The sequence below is a fragment of the Hippocampus guttulatus genome, chromosome 19 (assembly GCF_054856545.1).
Source record: "Hippocampus guttulatus isolate MCC_2025c chromosome 19, RoL_Hgut_1.0, whole genome shotgun sequence".
Taxonomy (NCBI): domain Eukaryota; kingdom Metazoa; phylum Chordata; class Actinopteri; order Syngnathiformes; family Syngnathidae; genus Hippocampus; species Hippocampus guttulatus.
In genome coordinates this window covers 1,358,564-1,377,208 of record NC_141279.1, presented here as the reverse complement: position 1 = coordinate 1,377,208, position 18,645 = coordinate 1,358,564, and the positions used below count along the sequence as shown (strand labels likewise).

The following is an 18,645-nucleotide window of genomic DNA, read 5'->3' as shown; positions in this document are numbered from 1 at the left end:
TCTTGTGATGAATGTTCAAACATCCACTTGAGTTTCACGCTCGCTTTACGAGCCGTTCATTTTCAATTTTCGCGCCGTCGTCGTCTGCTCGTGTGTTTTATTCGACCTGGTGCAATCACGTTACCCCGAGCCCCCTATGGTGACACTGCCACCTATGAATGACACTTGTCCTAGCACACAAAAAATGGCTCATCGAGTCTCATAAGAATAAAACATAGTGTTCTAAACATAACTAATCCGCCATTCCTCAAACAGATCCAACAGGAGATTATAGATCAATCGCAAATATGCACATTCAATCAGTGCAGTGCAAAATTTAAGGAGATAAGCTACATACTGTTCCACATGAAATAGCTTAACTACACCAAAGCTACGCACCAGGGAAACTTAGCGAGCTATACACAATAAAATGACAAAATTGGCTAAACGACACTAAGGCGACGTTGGTCATTTTGATTTTTTAAAATATATACAGTTTATGTCTTTCGGTCTCAGGAAACGATCCGTTCATACGGCTTGTTTCAACATTGAATTAGTCTGAAAAAGAGGGCAAAGATGTATTGGACTCCTTTCTGAAGCCTAGATATAAAACACTTCTTATTTAATGCAAAATATATATATTACTCATCAATAAAATATGCTCAGCAATACAGGTACACGAGTTTGTCATCATCATTTTATTTCATCTCATCGCGTAAACAATATATAAGACCAAAAGTGTTGAGACTGCGTGGACATGCCCAACGTGTGTCCAGAGACCACTGACTGCAGCTAGCCGAGAGAGTTGAATCCCTGGCCGCTGGATGGATGTTGGCTTTTTTGCCCTTCATTAATGCAACCCTACAGCACACTGTGCAGAGCTCGCCTAATGCAGGGTGCCTGCAGAAGGCAGTAAAGACTAAAAGAGTAAAAGTCATGAGCTGAAAAATCTATCATAGGAAAATGGACAGAGGACACAAAAACACAACAGCAGAGAATATCCAAGTTTAACAAAAAAAAAGTCACTTTTAATACATCATTTCTTAGAATAAAATCTTAAATACTTTGATACTGAATTTGCAGGGACATCTCCCTTTGAGATTTCAATCTCTTTATATAGAGGCTTTTTTTTTTTTGGTGCACATTTCCCTGTATTTTATCTTCTCTCCTCTGATGGTTGGTTCAGCTGGCCCTGATGGTTTGATGCTCCTTTCTCTCTCTCTCTTGTCTTGCTCTTCTCCAATTATTTCTATTCAACCCTTTTGAGATCTCCTTCTTCTACATCTCTAAATAGCTTCTGTACCTGCACAGAGGAAATAATCTGTCAAAAAGAGGGGGTGCGGGGGGGGGGGGGGGGGGGATTGCAGTGCACTTTTAAGTAGCTTTCCAAATGTTTTTTGGGAGCGTTTCCCCCCAAAAAACGGACGCAATCAAAGCACAGGGAAAAAAGAGCTTTTTCCAATGCATTATATGATTGGGGATCGATGTGAATTCCTTTTTTTCCACATCAAATCAAATAAAAGCAAGCGACTCAGGACAGAAAATATGTCATTCAGTGACACGTAAAGCGTTTTGTGATATACATTCTGTCCATGATTAAAAGCAATACTAATACAGTACTACAAGAGCGACTATTCTAGTTCTAGTCTAGAAATGTACAGTATGTGTATAAAAAAATGTAAATACAAACAATTTCAGTGGTACCTCAACCTAAGAGTGACCCCACTTACTACGTTTCTGAGATTTTTGGGGGTTTTGAGTTAGGAGCAAATATTTGCATTACGACGGCTGGATGGTGGCACAATACACGTGACATTTTGGCAGCAACTGACCAATCCTTCAAAAAAGAGGCAAAGTGCAAAAAATTAAATACAAATAAAACTTTCCAACTAAAGTGAAAGCGAAGAAAATTACACATTCTGTTAGCTTCAAGATAAGACATAATGCAAAACCCCATAGATGGGCAAACAAAACTAGTACGGACGTTGCAATAATTCAAAACATTTAAACGGCTCATATTTCTCACACAGGCAGAAGGAGCACACAATTCTCACGGTCACATATTCTCTGAGAAAGGGTCTAATTGGATTGCAGTTTAGTTGCAACGGTCTTGCGCTGACTTTCATCGTTCTCCACAATGTTTTGAGTGACAAGCGTAGCTCGGGACACAGTAAACTCGCAAGTCAAGCCACCACTGTCCTGACTAACACACTAGAGAGCGAGCGTTGCTGCTACGCTCGTAACGTGGACATGAATGAGCTCGAATGCGGAAAACTTAAACGGACTGGTGTCATGTGACATCAGTAATGGCTACAAACACATGGCTTAAAATACATAAATATCAATTTTTTTTGAAAGTAGAGAATGCAAACTATGCACATGCCTGATGGATGTGCATGAGGATAGCTGGGACGAAACACTGACATGCATGAAAACAACAAATACCAGCAGTACTTGGCAGATATATAGTACCTTACTTTAGTTACAGAGTAACGGTGATGTTGGACTGAATTAGCCTGGAAATCAACAGAAAGGGTTAATGCGATAATGAATGGAGGGTCAATGGCATGATAGGTGTGACTGAACCTGGAGGATGGAATCCAAATTTGTTAATGATGTTAAAAAAAAATCAAGTATACGTTATAGTCATGAAATCGGGGAATCAGATGTTATTTGTTGTTGGTCTGAAAGAGCTGGAATGCAGAAATACTTACACTCAACGTAGTTACGGGCAGCAAACTTCAACACCTCGTCAATCAAGATGACGGGGAAGGAAAGTTTGAGGACCATAATCCACTGGTCAAAAGTCAAATGGGTCAATTTGAAGATCATCTGAGGGGGTGTGAAAGGTTTAATAGTCAGTGGAGCAGCGCATAAAGCAACTCTGGCTAGTGAACAAACTTACGGGCAGAGGGTCAACATAGATGATCATGAAGTGCAAGGACATGGAGAGGGTCATGGCAGCGAGAAGCCACATGTTGCTCCATGGAGGCATGCGGATCAGGGACTGGTTCTCAGACAAGCTGAAGAAGAATGAAAAAGAATGCATCGACTTCCCTAGACCTGGTAGATTGCTGTTCACACTTCTCTTGGATTCGTGGAAGTACCTGTTGAGAGCATTGCACATCTCAATGGTGACCAGTACGGACAGAGCCATGGTCATGGGCGGAGAAGCCTCAAAGATTTCACAATCAACACCGGAGAAGTCCTCGTTCTCGTCGTGGCACTGCATGAAGTGGGACTGAGAGGAGGAGAACTTGGGGTTGAATGCATGTCTGAACATGGAAGCTTGCGAGATGATTGAGAGACAAAGACTTACCAACTGGTGGTAGGTGACTCCAGGACCGGTGGTGTCATAAAGGAACCACCAGGCAGCTCCACCGACGGTAGCAGCACCGACATATGCTGCAGGAAGGCCCCAGGTGCGTTAAAAAATATAAATATAAAATAAAAAAATAGACTACAATCTCGATAAGCCACGTACCACCGATGGCCATGTATCTGAAGAACAGCCAGCCAGAGATCAGGGGCTCTTTGGGGGAGCGTGGGGGCTTGCCCATGATGTCCAGATCAGGAGGGTTGAAGCCCAGAGCGGTGGCGGGCAGACCGTCAGTTACAAGGTTGACCCACAGGAGCTGCACAGGGATCAGAGCCTCGGGCAGACCCAGAGCGGCAGTCAGGAAGATACTAGCAAGACAAACACCAAGCGATCAAGCAAAGGCAGAGCTGGAGACCGCGAGCTGAACATTTGGACACATGGCACCTAAGCATCTTTCTTATGTCTCCAAATCCCGACAAGTTGGTTCGGGCCTTGGGCCGACTGTTTTCCTGATTCTCTCGCTTACCACACGACCTCACCCACGTTGGAGGAGATGAGGTAGCGAATGAACTGCTTCATGTTGTTGTAGATAGCTCTGCCCTCCTCGACAGCAGCCACAATGGAAGAGAAGTTGTCGTCAGCCAGGACCATCTCAGAGGCAGACTTGGCAACGGCAGTGCCAGAGCCCATGGCGATGCCGATCTCGGCCTTCTTCAGGGCGGGGGCATCGTTCACACCATCACCGGTCTGCAGCGAGAGCACAAGTCAGTGTTTGCCGTCTAGTTCATCATGATCGTCCCGTTTGGTGGACTTCTTACCATGGCGGTGATGTCATCGTAACCCTGCAGGTACTCAACAATCTTGGACTTGTGGGCTGGCTCCACACGGGCAAAGCAGCAAGCTCTCCGGACGGCCTCGGACTGCTCGTAGGTGGGCAGATCGTCAAACTCGCGTCCGGTGTAGGCCTTGCTTTCCACATCCTCATCCTCACCGAAGATGCCAATACGACGGCAGATGGCGATGGCGGTTCCCTTGTTGTCACCTGAAGATGATGGACAGGAATGAATTTAGTGGCCGTCACAGACATCATCGTTCCAGACAACACAAGCGAATACGAACCGGTGATCATAATGACACGGATTCCGGCCGCTCGGCACAGCTCGATGGAGCCAGTCACCTCCTTACGAGGGGGATCGAGCATTCCCACGCAGCCCACAAATGTCAGGTCAGTCTGTGAAGAAGGGGTCCCGGAGGGGTGGGGTGGGGGTTTTCAGACCTTGTGAACTCTTGTATACTGTTAATTTGACGGGCAGGGTCATCAAGCGCTAACCTCGTAATCGGCAAACTTGGTGGAGTCCTCCAAGTTCATCTCTTCGGGCTTCAGAGGGTTGTCGCAGGTGGCCAGGGCCAGGCAACGCAGGGTGTCACGGCCGGTACCCCAGTCCCTGATCACGGTCATGATCTTCTCCTTGATGGCGTTGGTCAGGGGGACGCGGGTGGTGCCAACGCGCACGTACATGCACCTGTCGACCACGCCTTCGGGGGCGCCCTGCGGAGCCACATGGTTTTGACGCCTGTGCTGGGCAAGTTGAAACGTTTGGCTCAAGAGAAGGGCACCAACCTTCACAAACATCTTGGCACCGCCTTCACCCTTGGTGGGAGTGCAGTACACGGACATGGACTTCCTGTCGCGGGAGAACTCCAGAGTGAAGTTCTTCTTCATGAGCTGCTTGATGACCTGGAGACCAAGAAATAAATTTTGGAATTGTGTGAACATTTTTCCCCATTGAGGTGAACTGGGATGCCCTTAATCTGTTCCCAACCATTAATCTGTGTCAGGCGCATGTACTCATCAAATTAGGGAATATAAGAAACCCCCACAATTGAATTGGATATGAAGAGAATGAAAACAAATAAGAGGAGTCTTACAGAGCAGCAAGCGTTGGACCTCTCAATTTTGGACAGGTTCTTCACGTTGGAGTTGAACACGTTCATCTTCTCTACCAGGCAGCACAGGGCGGTCTCGGTGGCCTCACCGACCTTCTCGTATATCTTTTTAGACTGGGAAGACAGAAGACCACGATGGGTCCCGACATTGCCACGTCACGTCGCTCGAACGGTGGAAGTGAATGTTCCGATGCGGAAAATGCCGACTTTACCTCGTTGTAGTCCAAAGAGGAGTCATTGCACAGTGCGCAGATGGTGGCGAGCTCCACAAGACCGTCGTAGGCGCTGCAGTTGGTCTTTGCACCAGCCTGGGAACTGCACATCAAGGACGGAATAATTTTTTAAATTGATGGTTACTTCCGTAAGCGCGTTATGGTTGAGGTGGATTCAGGCTGGTAAATCCCTCGAGAAGGCCCAGGTACCAAACGTGCAGCCCACCACTGTCTTATCATATCGTACAATGCAACAAATCCTGGTTAGGAATTGAAAACTTACACCTCGCCTTCTGGGGTGTACTTGGATCCGGAGATATCGAAGGCGTCAAGGTCAACGTGGCTGCCCTCGACCCTCTTGACGATAAACATCTACAGAGGCGGAAGTCGTCAGGTAGCACGCAAGACAACCTGCTATGGCCTCAATGACTTTTCCAGTGCACCCACCTTGGTCACACACATCTGGTTGGTGGTGAGGGTGCCAGTCTTGTCGGAGCAGATGACAGAGGTGCAGCCAAGCGTCTCCACAGAGGGCAGGCTTCTGACAATGGCGTTCTTCTTGGCCATACGACGGGTCCCGAGGGCCAGGCAGGTGGTGATGACAGCGGGCAGACCTGAGACAGATAGGGCGACCGTGTTTGGTCGCTTGTTTTTTTGTTTTGCTTTTGGGCCATGTACAGAAGACATTAAATTCGAGAGTAGAGATGTTCTATGCCAAATAAGAGCTTTGGAAATCATTTTCAATCCGTTCAAAGAGATTAGGAGCAGCACACCGTGCCTAATGACATCATTCAGGCTTTGACTGTAAAGACAAGTACATCCCTCAAAATATATCCACCGCAACATGGAAATGTCAATCGATGCCAAAGCTGATCGTCTCGTTTGCTCAGAAAGACTTGTGAGGGTGGAAAACCGGGCGACAGACTTTTGCGCGTGTTTGACTCACCCTCAGGGATGGCGGCCACAGCCAAGGCGACGGCGATCTTGAAGTAGTAGACGGCACCGCGGATCCAAGAGCCTCCGTGGACGGGGTCGTTGAAGTGGCCAATGTTGATGGCCCAGACGGCGACGCAGATCAGAGAGATGACCTTGGACAGCTGCTCGCCGAACTCATCCAGCTTGGCCTGCAGAGGGGTCTTCTCCTGCTCGGTGGCGGCCATCTGGTCGCGGATCTTCCCAATCTCGGTGGAGACTCCGGTGGCGATGGCCACACCGATGGCCTTGCCGGCGGCGATGTTGGTGCCCTGCGGTGGAGAGGAGGAGAAGATGAAGCTGAGGGCCATGCAGAGGGGATGGAGGAAATGAAGGCGGTGGGAGAAAGCTTACAGAGAAAAGCATGTTCTTCTTGTCCTGGTTGACGGCCCTGGGGTCGGGAACCAACTCGGTGTGCTTGATCACACTGACGGACTCACCTGACAGACGCAATGGACGTTAGATACGGAACCGCTCAATGGATATGGGGTAAAAGACGCAAAAAATGCACTGGAGTGAACTTCATTTTTGCCTAGTTTCAGTACGTTTTGCACAAGGAGCTGAACGCAGGAGATGCATTTTCACAGATCATACATCTTTTGTGATTTCTTTTTTTGCCTTTTAGCTCCTTGCTAGAGCATAGCAAGTTGTTTCAAAAGTACAGAAATGTTGAACAGGTGGACAGTTGCTGAGATCACCTGGAAAAGTTGCAGTGCATTTTTGCAACATCCAGAAATTTCACCTGAGGCCAGGCTATCCCAGACTGTTTTGTGAATAGCGTCGGAACAGCTTACCGGTGAGGATGGACTGGTCAACACGCAGGGTGGTGGACTTGATGGAAACAAGTCTGATGTCAGCGGGGACTTTGTCACCAACTGGGAAACAAGACAATCAATGATGATCAAACCCCGTAAGATTTGCCGTATTTTACGTAGCTAGTGCCACTGCCTTCCTCCACATTTCTTGACCAGCTGCTAACAGTTCTGTTCATTCAGACATCTTGGGAACCCTTACCATTGCCGGAGTTCCCAAATTATGACATTTTACAGCCCGACCTCCTCCTTCCGCATTTCTCGATTGAATTGTTCGGCTCCTTGGGCACATCTTGGTCACTCTTACAAATTCTCAAATTATTCATAATTTGCTCAAATTAAGAGAGATTGCATGTGAAGAATTACCTTCCACATTCCTCAAATTCCACACTTTTCACAATAAAATTCAGCAATACTGTATTACTTCCACATGATGAACATCATATGACTCTCAGGATAGGATAATAAAGTGAATTCAATTCATTCAGGCATATGCCTCGTCATTATCTCACCATTTCATACGTCTAAAGTACTGCTCTGATCGTTCACCAGTGTGTATACTACTGTACTGGATCATACAGGTGTGACATGTGTGGAGGCGCACGGACTGCAGAAATATAATGACCTCCTGAGAGAACATGAATTATTTTCACACCCCATAACATTCAAGTGACTGTAAGGGAAACCCTCGCAGCATTTCTATACTTGATCCATGGATTTCAGAAGGGTGCGCAGGGTAAACCGATACCTGGTGAGAATGAAGCGCTGTTTTTTTTTTCCTTTTTGGAGGGGGGTGGGGTCAGCCAGAGGGGCAACAGGTGTACATGGACAAGGGAGGGGAGAAGAGGTGAGGCAGGTGCTCACCAGGGTATTTATACTTTGTGATTTTGTTTTCCTCCACTCAGCATGTTTTCACAGGCCGGCGGCAGCTCTGCCGGCCCTTGCTTGGCATTGCCTTAAAAAGACATGACGCTTCGTCTGCCGCTTTCACCGTGCAGTCAATCATTCAATGTAACACTGCTCAGCTTTGGCTGGCTCTGTCAGAGAGGTACTTGTTGAACGACGTACATGTTTTTAATCGTGGTTGTCCTCTCCGGGTGGCTGTGTTGAATATTTGGACAGCGGCATCAAAATCACACTGAGAGCTATTTATGTTCTTTGATTTTCAGTTCTGATTAATATATCTATCTTTTTAATGGTAAAAATGTTCTGAACCCTCACCAAAATAGCACTGAGATCCGTTTTTAATACTATGAGTAATCTAACAATATAATGTAATAGTAGTATTTTAAAAGTAAACATACAAATCTTAACTTTCCATTAGCACTGCCAGAGAGGTATTTATTCAACAATATGTTCATCATTGTGGTTACACTCTGCTGGGAGCTGTTTCTAATATTTTGACCTTGAGCTAAAATTAAACCTAGAGCTGTTTTGAATATTTACCTTTGTACAAATCAAAACGAGGTTGAATCCCTAAAAATAATAATAATAAATAAATACAGAAAGATAACAATTGCATTGATTTAACAACTAATTTCTGTGATTGCATCTCACCGAGAGCCGTTTCCGATATTTCAATAAATCTATCATGGTCAAATTTTGAGTAAGAAAAAATAAATATGCTGGGGTCTGAATGCCTCTGTCAGAGAGGTATTAACCGATTTTTGTTTGTTTCTTTCTTTTTTTTTTAAATTGGGGATGTGTCCTCCTGGGAGCTGCTTCTAATATTTTGGTCAAGGGTCCAAATATTTGAAATAGCTTTCAGTGTAATGCTGTTTCACACTTGCTGTCGGTCAAAAGTGGACATTATTATTGTTATTATTACAACAACAATAATAATAATTATTATTATTATTACTATTATTGATTAAGTATGGGAGTGTATAGTGGTGAAGAGTCGAATGGATGTAGCGTGTGTTCAAGCCAACATTTATTGAGGCATGGCACGTTCTACCCTCACTGTAAGATGCCGGCCGGCATAGATGGAACAACTACGACACATGATTTGAAGAAAAATAAACAACGGGATCATTTCCTGTGGGTCGGAATCACTGTTGTCGACATGATTGCCAAAAGGAAAGCGTTGTCATCTTACCAGACACCTCCACGATGTCTCCGGGGACAATTTCTCTGGCCTTAATCCTCTGCACGCTCTTTCTGTCAGAACGGTAAACTTTGCCCATCTCAGGCTCGTACTCCTTGAGAGCCTCGATGGCATCCTCAGCATTACGCTCCTGTGCACACAAAAATGCATATGAGTGAAGAAAAAAGGAAGGGTGGAGGAGGAGGGGCGCGGTTGGATGCCACAATCATGTCAACGCGGCTGAGTCGGATATAAACAAAGCTGCGGGTCTTTCGTCTCGCATTGTCCTGCGCCTGACAATGAAGAATGACAAATGCTCTCATTCAAAAAAAAGCCTTGGCATGGCCGCAATGACGTTCCTCCACTGACAAGATGCCCGACAGCGGTGCCAAGCACTTAACGGCGTGCCTGCGGAGGCGTTGGAATACCGCTACATTTGCAATCAGCCAATACCTGCGTGGACAACATCTGTCGTACGCATGGCGAGCTTCATGCATTTATTAGACATTTTTCTGACATGTTGAGACTTTTTCTTCCCTACATTTGAAAACAGACATGTGGGAAGGTTACTTTTTTTTCCAACCTCTGCAGATGACAACATGAAAAAAAAAAAAGAAGATCGAGGTAATTTGGGTTGATTGAGCTCTTGGGGACTTACTCCGTCTTGGAGAAAAAAAAAACCAGTACTTTTTTTTACTTTTACCGAAGCAAAGTAGTTGAATTCAAGTGTCCTTTTACCACAGCTCCAAACGGAATATTAAAAAATCCTTATTGTGTGTGCCTGTTTGTGGCGTAAAAGTGACATGTGTGACATTGTTTACGTACGTTGCGCCCAAGCAGCCAAAAGCTATTTTGAGGCTCGCCGCTGTAAAAGTGAGAGCGTTCCAGGCGGGCATGAAATGGAGGTAACCGGAGAGCGTGTTCCTTCTGACATCACCGTAACGGGATAGGCGTGTTATTGGCAAATGTGCCAGGCAGCCCCCTCACCTCCTCAAGCCCCTCCCGTCCCGTCCGGCCATCGCACTGACCTGCCACACTCCGACCACAGCATTAGCGATGAGGATGAGGAGGATGACAAAGGGCTCCACGAAGGCGGTGACGGTCTCCTCGCCTTCCTCAAACCAAGCCAGAACCTTGAAGGACAAAGGGAGGGTCAATCATAGTTCAGCTGCGGGGGGCAAGGGGGGCAGTTCTCAAACTGAGGGTCAAGGGTGCAAAGTGGCTCTCAATAGAATGCTGTGAGCTAATCTATTTAGATTAAGGGAGTCCGAAATCCAGCCCATATTCGACACTTTAAAAAATTACTTTGGGAAAGTGGAACATTTCAGTGTTAGAAATTTGACAGAAAGAGAATTCAATGTGGCAAATTCAATTTCAAACTTTGGTGGCAGTGATATACTTCCATAATGCGCTTTCTTCCGTTCATTTTTTTTTTTTAAGATGTGGCCCACAATGGAAATAGTCTGGACACTGTAGATGTCCGTGTGATTTAGAGAGAGGAAATGACTGCGCTTAAGTCATGTTCGAGATTACTACGAGTGCAATAAACATTTAATAAATGAGTCATAAAAATGACAGATTATCATTGTATGGCAGGTGGAGACATAATGTGGTGACATCACTGTTATTAATTGGATCAAGACGCCCTTGCAACTTAGAGCCCATCGTTCCTTCCTTGATCCTGACCTTTCCCAAAGGATTCAGTTTCTCTCCTCAGCTTCGGCCTGCCCTTAAAAAAAAAAAAAAAAAAAAAAAAAAAAAAAAAAAAAAAAAAAAAAAAAAAAAACTCGTCCCTCCCTCAGCAACCCCCACCCCCTTCACTTTTATGACACCCCCTCCAAGCCTCCCTCTCGCCCTCAATATTTGCCTTCTAAGGCCATCATGACAGCTGGTGGTGAAAGCTGGCTGCCGGAATTAATACACCTTCTCCAACAACACGCAATTTGTCTCGAGTTGTCATCTTCTGAAATACACTGAGGGGTCTTGGAAGACGAACCGGAGAGGCATGGTTGGAGGGGGGTGGGGGTGGGGGCTTTGGCCTGTGAGTTCAAGAAGTCTTGACAGGACTTGTCGTCCCTCACACCAGTTTTAGAGTGCGGCTTTCGAACGCCAGACGTGGTTAGGTAGAGAGCCGGTGTTTACTTACAAAAGAGATGCAGGCGGCCAGCAGCAGGATTCTGACCAGCAAGTCCTCAAACTGCTCAATGATCAGCTCCCAGATGCTCTTGCCTGAGAGGTGCAAACAAAGGACAAATCCACCCTCTGTGCGCACGTAATAGTCTAATGAGGAAAACTTGTGTTTGGCATGGCGAATTGTGAGGACCGCGAGGTCATGTTCGAATCGAGGCAATTGGACTCTTCGTGTGAAGACGTTTCGCCTGCAATGCAAAATTCAAAGGGCTTTTCAGTGTGGAGTCTTTGGTTTTCCAACTAAGGACCCTACTGATCCAAAAGAACTCTTGCGTTTGAGATTTGAAGCGTGATATCTCCGATTCTTCCATTGTAAAACTTTCACACCTCATATCTAAAACTGCAGACATCCGAATACGCCCAAATTTGAAGTGTGGCATTTCTGGTTTTTCAATTCTGAAACTTTGATGCTGAAAAAAAAAGCTGAAGGAATCAAAAGACCTGCTTCTGTTTGCGATTTGAAGGGCGAACCCTCTGGTTTTGGCACTGAAGAACCAGAGGTTTCACACTTCAAATCAAAAAAACGAAGACTGCACATTTTAAATTGGCACCTCAACAAGCCAGAACATCTCCACCAAATAAGAAGAGTCCAGTTGCCTTGATTCGACCTGACCTGGATCGGATCACGCGGCCAAGGGAAGAAGAATGTCACTTGAGGTGTTTGAAGGCTGGGCTCGGAACACTTACCCTCCTCAGCGGGCAGCTCTGAACAAGAAGAGGAGACAAAAAGAGATCAGGGATTGGGCTTCATGACACTCACGGCGCACAAAGTTTTGTTGACTCCAAAGAATAAAGCCAAGCGATGCACAGTTAATTAGTCGTCGATAGTCATTCGTGTCACATATCATTAAACCCTAAGCCGTCCAAGGGCCACCCCTTAGAACCCTGCCTAAAATTATCCGAGCTCCCCGGCCCATATATCAGCCAGGAAGCTTCTTGAGCCTGTCACCTGTCTCTCTCGCTCTCCAGCCATCTTCTTTGGCTATCTTTAAATAGCCCCTCAAAGCCCTCAAAGATCTCTGCTTCTCAATGTCTCGCTGCGTGTCAAGCAGCTGTCGCAAGGCCTCGCTAAAAAAGTCATGGCCGTGCAAGCAGAGACTCCCCCCCCCCGCATCGCTCTTGCAGCGTCTACGCAGTCTTACCGTTGAAGCCATACTTGTCCAGATTCCTCTTGAACTGGTCGGGGGTCAGACCCGAGTGCTCGTTCACGCCGAAGTGAGCCAGGCATTCTGCCGGATTCTTGGTGTGTGCGTTCTCCATCCTGTTGGGATAGATAAGGGACGGGCCGTACGACGGTTCCTGTCCGCGCTCTCCCGATGGGTCTACTCGTCTACAAGTGCGTGCACCCTGGATCCACCACCCTTGCCCTTAAGTGGCACCCTCCGATTCAGGAGTGCTGGTCTGACAGAAAGAGCGAATAAGTGCATACTTGCTCAGGGTTTTATACCACCTAAGGGGTCCCGGGATTGGTGGCCACCCCCCGTCGGCACACGCCTTCGCATGCCAACATAGGGGGCGCACATGGTGACTGGGAGGGCTCGCCATGGGGAGGGGTGTGGCGTGAGGTGGAGCGATGAGGAGGTGAGACAGTAACAGCGGGTACAAGGAGACTCGGATTTGGGGAAAGGAGGTGAAGCGCTTGTGGTGGGTCGGAGGGGGTGTCACCGCAGATTGAAAATGGGATCTGTTTTTGGAACATGCATGGTCAGTGGAATAAGACGAAGAGACAAGGTGAGACAGCGACAGAGGGGATCATGCGGCAGGAGTTTTTTTTTTCACCCCCTCTGTGATGGGTGGGGGGCGGAATTCATTGAGTGACAGATCAACTGCTTTCTGCAGAGGAAGTTGTGGGAGCTCGCAGCCATGTTAAGAACCTCAAAACTTTTTCAAACCAATCTACGGCAGTGTTTCCCAAAGGTGCGCCAAACAGAAAGCTCACAAAAAGTAGACAGTCATAAAAACTAAGCAGGTTGGGGATTTAAGGGCCAATTTCAGGATGAACTGCAAATGCACTCGAACCCTTCTCTCAATTGTTCAATGCCCCTCGAATTCTAAAAATGCTTTGGACAGGGGCCTTGAGGGAGCATTTGACATACCTTTAGAATAGGTTACATCCAACCATACCCATAATCCTTCACGACAGCGATATTTAAAGCAACTGACCGGCGACAAAGTTTGCAGACTACAGGTACGTGAAGTCGCTCAAGAGTTTCACTTGCCATTGCCCAATTACATCGGTTCGGAAAAAGTGAAGTCCGATTCATTTCAACAGCGCTGTCTTATCCTCGGCTTGAAAGCAAGCAGGCTGTCATCAAGGTTAGGAGACGTGACTTCCTGAAGCGATTCAATGCTTTAGTACCTTTTGCACTAATTGCTCTTCTCTAACAAGGAGCTGAATGGCAAAATTCGCAGCAGGTGTTTGATCCATGAATGGACCAGTACATTTCCTGATTCAAGCAGATTTGATATTTTACCGGTCCTCCCCAAAGCTGAATGTCCGCCGAACTGAAATGAATAATCTCGTCTCAGTTCACTCACAAATGTATGACAGTAGCTGTCAAATCTGGGCCTGCTAAATTGAACACAAGCCATTCAGTTGTTTGAAAGGCAAGAGGTAGACACAACCTTCTGCCACCTAGCGGGAAGGGAAAGTGGATTGTTTCCCGCAGTACAGCGGATGATCTCGCAGCACACTGGTTAAGAATCACCAATCTACTTCGGGTGAACTTGGGAGGTCTTTTTCAGATTTCAAACCCTACACTATCCTGTTTATATATTGGAGTAAACTGATGCACTGAAGCTGTGAGTCGCAACTACTGTAATTTTCCATGAGAGATCATCAGCAGGTGAGCCGCAGGAAGCAATTCAATTTTCCAGACAGTTTTTCCTCAATCGCTTTAGTTTTCAGTTCAGAAATGGAATTTGCAAAGCATTAGGCAAAGGAGAAATTGCTTTTTTTGGAACAGGCCCAGGTAGTTTTCAGGAATTTTATTCCGATCTGAGAAACGTACCAAAGCAACTGAGAAAAACTGATGGGTCTGAAAAGTGCTATTTGCTCACTACAAGTACCGGTAATTAAATCTTTGTGCACCTATCAATGCTAGTGACACATATTGACAGGCAGAACAATTTGATTCTCTTCCACTATTTAGCAGAATATACAATTTGTCTCCCACTCCCATCCATAAAACAGAATACTGTAATAGCTTTGTGTTCAACACTAAGTAAATGTGTGAGTCAATTCAGATGACATAGTCTTTATTTCACTGTGTATACTTTTTATGACACTTGTTTCGTGCCGTACCGTGACATTATTTTCAATGTAATGTGGCGTATACGAACATTAGAGGGAAGAAAGTGAGCAGGCAGTGGGGGAATGCAAGCACAGGCGTCGAGAGCCAAGCCGCCATGACACATAAATCGCACCCCAGAGTAGACGCACTGATGGCTAGATGGAGGGGGTCGAATTATATTCCACTTACTTTTCTTGTTATGAGCAGCGAAGACGCGCGGCGCCTCTCACGCTGCAACTCACGATGGCCTCTTGCGGCAGAGGCACTGCAGTGACTTGGCCGCAACATCAGGTGCACCTGCACAGCACAATGGGATCCAGAATGGGAAAGAAAATATGACTGAGAAAATACATGTGAATAATAGATGATCTATCACATTTTTCCAGCTAGCTAGCTAGATGTAGACTCCCAGTACTTTATGGGGTCGCACTGGTGGAGGAAAAAGCAGTTCAAAAGTTGATTTACTATTGGTTTAAACAAAGTGTCGTAAATGCTTGTAAGCTAGCAAGTTAGCTAGAGACTTTAATCATCCTATAATTAGCTAGCTGGATAAATCCTTTTTATCATAAATGAATGTGGGAGACTATATCGTATGTGATGTATTTCAGCAAACAATTTGAGGCCTTTTGTCTACCTTTGTTTGGCGTAGAACTTCACTCCTTGGTCTTCAGCTGTTGTGCAAAAGTTCTGACCTCTGTGATTGGGAGTGGGGGGTGGGCTGCGATTGGGGTCGGCCTGTCAGTGTTTCCCTCACGACGGCGCAGTGACATTTAACTCAATATCACAGAAGGATCGTGTTTCCCTAACCTCTTACGCGAGTCCCCGCAACCCGCTTCCTTCTTCAAGCCGCAACACGGTGCAAGCTGGGGCAACCGTGGGGGCGCAATATGCCAGGACATCTTGCCAGGTCTGAGGGATTACCATGTGCCACATTAACTCCAAACGCCAAACCCTCCCACCCCTTCCATCATTTGTGAACACTATCCATGTTGCCAGTTCTGAACAAGTGTTAAGTAGCTCGTGTGTAGTTGGTGGCGCAGCTGAGCGCACGGCGGGGTTACGCAATTGAAAAGCATCCCTGCTGACTTGCACAAGCAAAATGACACGGACAAGGAGACACACCGAGGCGGCAACAGCACTCAGTACCTTGCTTCGAACCTCGTTTCAAAGATCCTACCTTTGTGAGGTGGGACTTTCTGACCACCAAATTACGCTGTAGCTTGGACTTGAGTGAAATACTTTGGGTCTAAGTGTCTCACATTCCCCTAAAATGGGACTGGGTCGTTGAAGAGGAACAAGGGCAGGGGGCTACCACTCAAAACTAACATTCAACATTCAACATTCAACAGTATTGGTGAGTTAGCCTAGTGGGAACAGTCTGGGCAAGTGTCACTTTTCACGTTCCCGGTGCACCAACAATGCTCGTGAAGGCATGCTCGGAGGAGTTCGGTGTGGACGAACTTGAGATCACCCATTCACATAAACTAACCTCACATCCATGAGAAATTTGAGTTGGACTAGAAAGGGGGAGACTACAACTCTACAGGGTGGGCCAAAATTAGGTATACATGTTTGAATTTACTTTTTTTTTTCCCCGACAGCTGCTGTGAACAATTAAATAATATGACTCAAGAAAATAAGGAGGTTTTGAAAACAGGTTTGGCTAGGGGATTAAAATTGTTCTAAGTAAAAGAATGGAGGAAGGAAGGAAAATAAAGTAAATCGAGAATAAAAAAGTGGGACTAAGATAGAGATGGAAGGACAGAAAAAGAAAGAGAAACAAGAAAACCAGGGAAAAGGGAAAAGAAAGAAAAACAAAAAATGAAAATGGAAAAGAAAGAAAGAGGTCTGAGGTGGAAAGGAAGAGTGTGAAGAAGGATTCCAGAAAAGGAGCTTTAAGCAACGGAAGGATGCATAAATAAAAAGCAGGCGTGATGGAAAAGATGGGGGACCCGCCACAAGGCAGGCAGCAAGTTGGTTTCGGTGAAGGGAGGAAGGATGGAAGGATGTGTGTCTAAAAAGCTGGTCAGAGAGAGGGAAATTGAGAAACAAGGCGAGAAGAGCTGCCGTCAATCCGCTCATTAGCATCTGCGCCATGCTCCTTGCGAGTTCTTCCATTTTATATTTGTATTGGACTCTCAAGACCCGAACGGGAAGGCTCCGCTGACTCAGATGCAAATGCAAATGAAAGTGAAACTGATTCGGCAAAGAGACAGCCGGTTTGAAAGCCACGGGGTGCTATTGACAGTGAGGACATAATTAGTAGCAGGCAATCAGACAATGGATAAAGGAGCTACGGCGTCCGTGTTAGCGGAGTACTTTTTACAGCATTAGCTAATAGTAATAATAGAAGTGGCAGCTGAGTCTGTGAATCCAGGATTCCTCGCCAGATATATATAGAGCAGGTGACACTGTGCTGCTGGGCATGGCACCACGGCAGCTTTACACACTTCTTACTGATTACTACACTCCGAGTATTGTACAACATTGAGGAGAAAACGGACCTCCTCCCTCACCCCACAAAAAAAGTTTAAGGCTGAAAGGCACTATTACAGGCGCACTAAATGGGCTCTTCTCTATGTCCAACCTTTGGGAAAGGAGGAATCAAAAAGAATCCATTAGCATTTTCATTTATTTATTTTTATCCATTTTCTCTACAGTTTATTCGCACTCGGCTCACAGGCGAACCTGGACCTAAGATGCTATTTATTAGCCTTTCTATAGTGTTTCCCTTGAGTGTTAGCATGAAGCTAGCATATTTTAAGGCGCAGTTGTTTTAAGAGACAATGTAAAAAGGCTTCAGATCTCAAGGCACCAGTGTATATACAAAACCCGTTTTAATAACTTGGCACAATTCCGAACACAAAATTGTTTCCCTATTTTTAATAGCTTACATATTGCGTTGTGAACATTAAGAATAAGAAAAAAATGCATTCTGTCACATGCTCTCATTTCAGAGTTAGCAAATTGGCTTGACTACAAAACACGTTACAGCAGCTTTGCTAATGTAAACCGACTCATAAAAAATGCTAAAATAGCTAACGCTCAGCGAAAAAGTACACCACATAATGTAACTTGATAACTTCAATAAGTACCTCAATAAAATGACTTCTCTGAACAGAAAAGCAAATCCCTGTTTTTTCGAACTTCGATATTGTACCACCAAGAATAAGCAGAGAAACAATGCAATACGTCACATGCTGTTTAAAGTTACCTAATTGGCTCGATTTTTCTGCTATCAAAACACCACCGCCATGCTAATGTAAACCGATTAATGAAAAATCCTAAAATAGCTATTACTAACAGAAAAAAACGACACCATACCCGTGTTTTGTAGGAATGAACCCCCCACCACCACGTTTTCAAATGTACCGAATAAAGTACAACTTCGTCACACTTAAGCTCGTCCCACATTTGATATTTGTTTGGTTTATAATATGGCAAGCTTCCCCGCCAACCCGCCGCTGTCTTTAACCATTACGTTTCATTAGGTGCTGGCGTCACATTATATTTAGAATAGAAATATCCGGTTGCAGGCAGCATGTAGGATTGCAGGAGCGTAAACAAAATCCCTCTCCGGTTTTGCGATACCGCTCGTAAAGTGAGGAAGGCGGCTCGATAGAGCGCTTACCGTGATACGTGTACAGTATTAAAATCTGCCGTTGAGGGTGGTTAACAGTCACCGCACACTTCATTAGGTACACGTGGACTGTCGAATGAAATCCAAAGAGCTGTCAGTGGGATAGAAAATAGATTGTTCTTCACCTTAAATGAAGGATGTCCCATTTTTTTCCTCTAACATTCAAATAAAAACAGTTAACCATATTTCATTCAA

General features: G+C 45.6%; 1 protein-coding gene across 3 annotated transcripts; it reads right to left on the bottom strand.

The window, feature by feature from the left end:
- Positions 1-657: 657 nt before the first annotated feature.
- On the bottom strand, positions 658-17,439 carry atp2a1l (ATPase sarcoplasmic/endoplasmic reticulum Ca2+ transporting 1, like). Of its 3 annotated transcripts, none has more exons than XM_086138762.1 (23): positions 12,660-17,439; positions 12,205-12,222; positions 11,474-11,556; positions 10,356-10,460; positions 9,340-9,478; positions 7,224-7,304; positions 6,784-6,869; positions 6,404-6,701; positions 5,905-6,071; positions 5,741-5,829; positions 5,458-5,560; positions 5,228-5,359; positions 4,629-5,036; positions 4,418-4,529; positions 4,117-4,340; positions 3,825-4,045; positions 3,464-3,666; positions 3,299-3,384; positions 3,087-3,220; positions 2,885-3,002; positions 2,694-2,811; positions 2,452-2,495; positions 658-1,282 (listed from the first exon to the last, which is right to left on the bottom strand). In XM_086138762.1, the coding sequence occupies exons 1-22, from the start codon at positions 12,775-12,777 to the stop codon at positions 2,491-2,493; spliced, it is 3,048 nt and encodes a 1,015-aa protein (XP_085994888.1). In that variant the 5' UTR covers positions 12,778-17,439; the 3' UTR covers positions 658-1,282; positions 2,452-2,490. The 3 variants fall into 3 exon arrangements, with proteins under 3 accessions (XP_085994888.1, XP_085994889.1, XP_085994887.1); XM_086138763.1 differs by lacking the exon at positions 2,452-2,495 and having other exon boundaries at positions 4,629-4,847; positions 4,920-5,036; positions 12,660-15,763; XM_086138761.1 differs by lacking the exon at positions 2,452-2,495 and having other exon boundaries at positions 12,660-17,436.
- Positions 17,440-18,645: the final 1,206 nt, after the last annotated feature.

What these genes read in the sequence shown, in the direction of transcription:
- atp2a1l (XM_086138761.1), bottom strand. Translation starts at nt 12,777, where the DNA reads ATGGAGAACGCACACACCAAGAATCCGGCAGAATGCCTGGCTCACTTC. An exon ending in AGACATCGTGGAGGTGTCTG is followed by an intron (nt 7,305 to 9,339) that starts GTAAGATGACAA and finishes CTTGTTTCCCAG; the next exon opens with TTGGTGACAAAGTCCCCGCT. An exon ending in AGAAGAACATGCTTTTCTCT is followed by an intron (nt 6,702 to 6,783) that starts GTAAGCTTTCTC and finishes TCTCCACCGCAG; the next exon opens with GGCACCAACATCGCCGCCGG.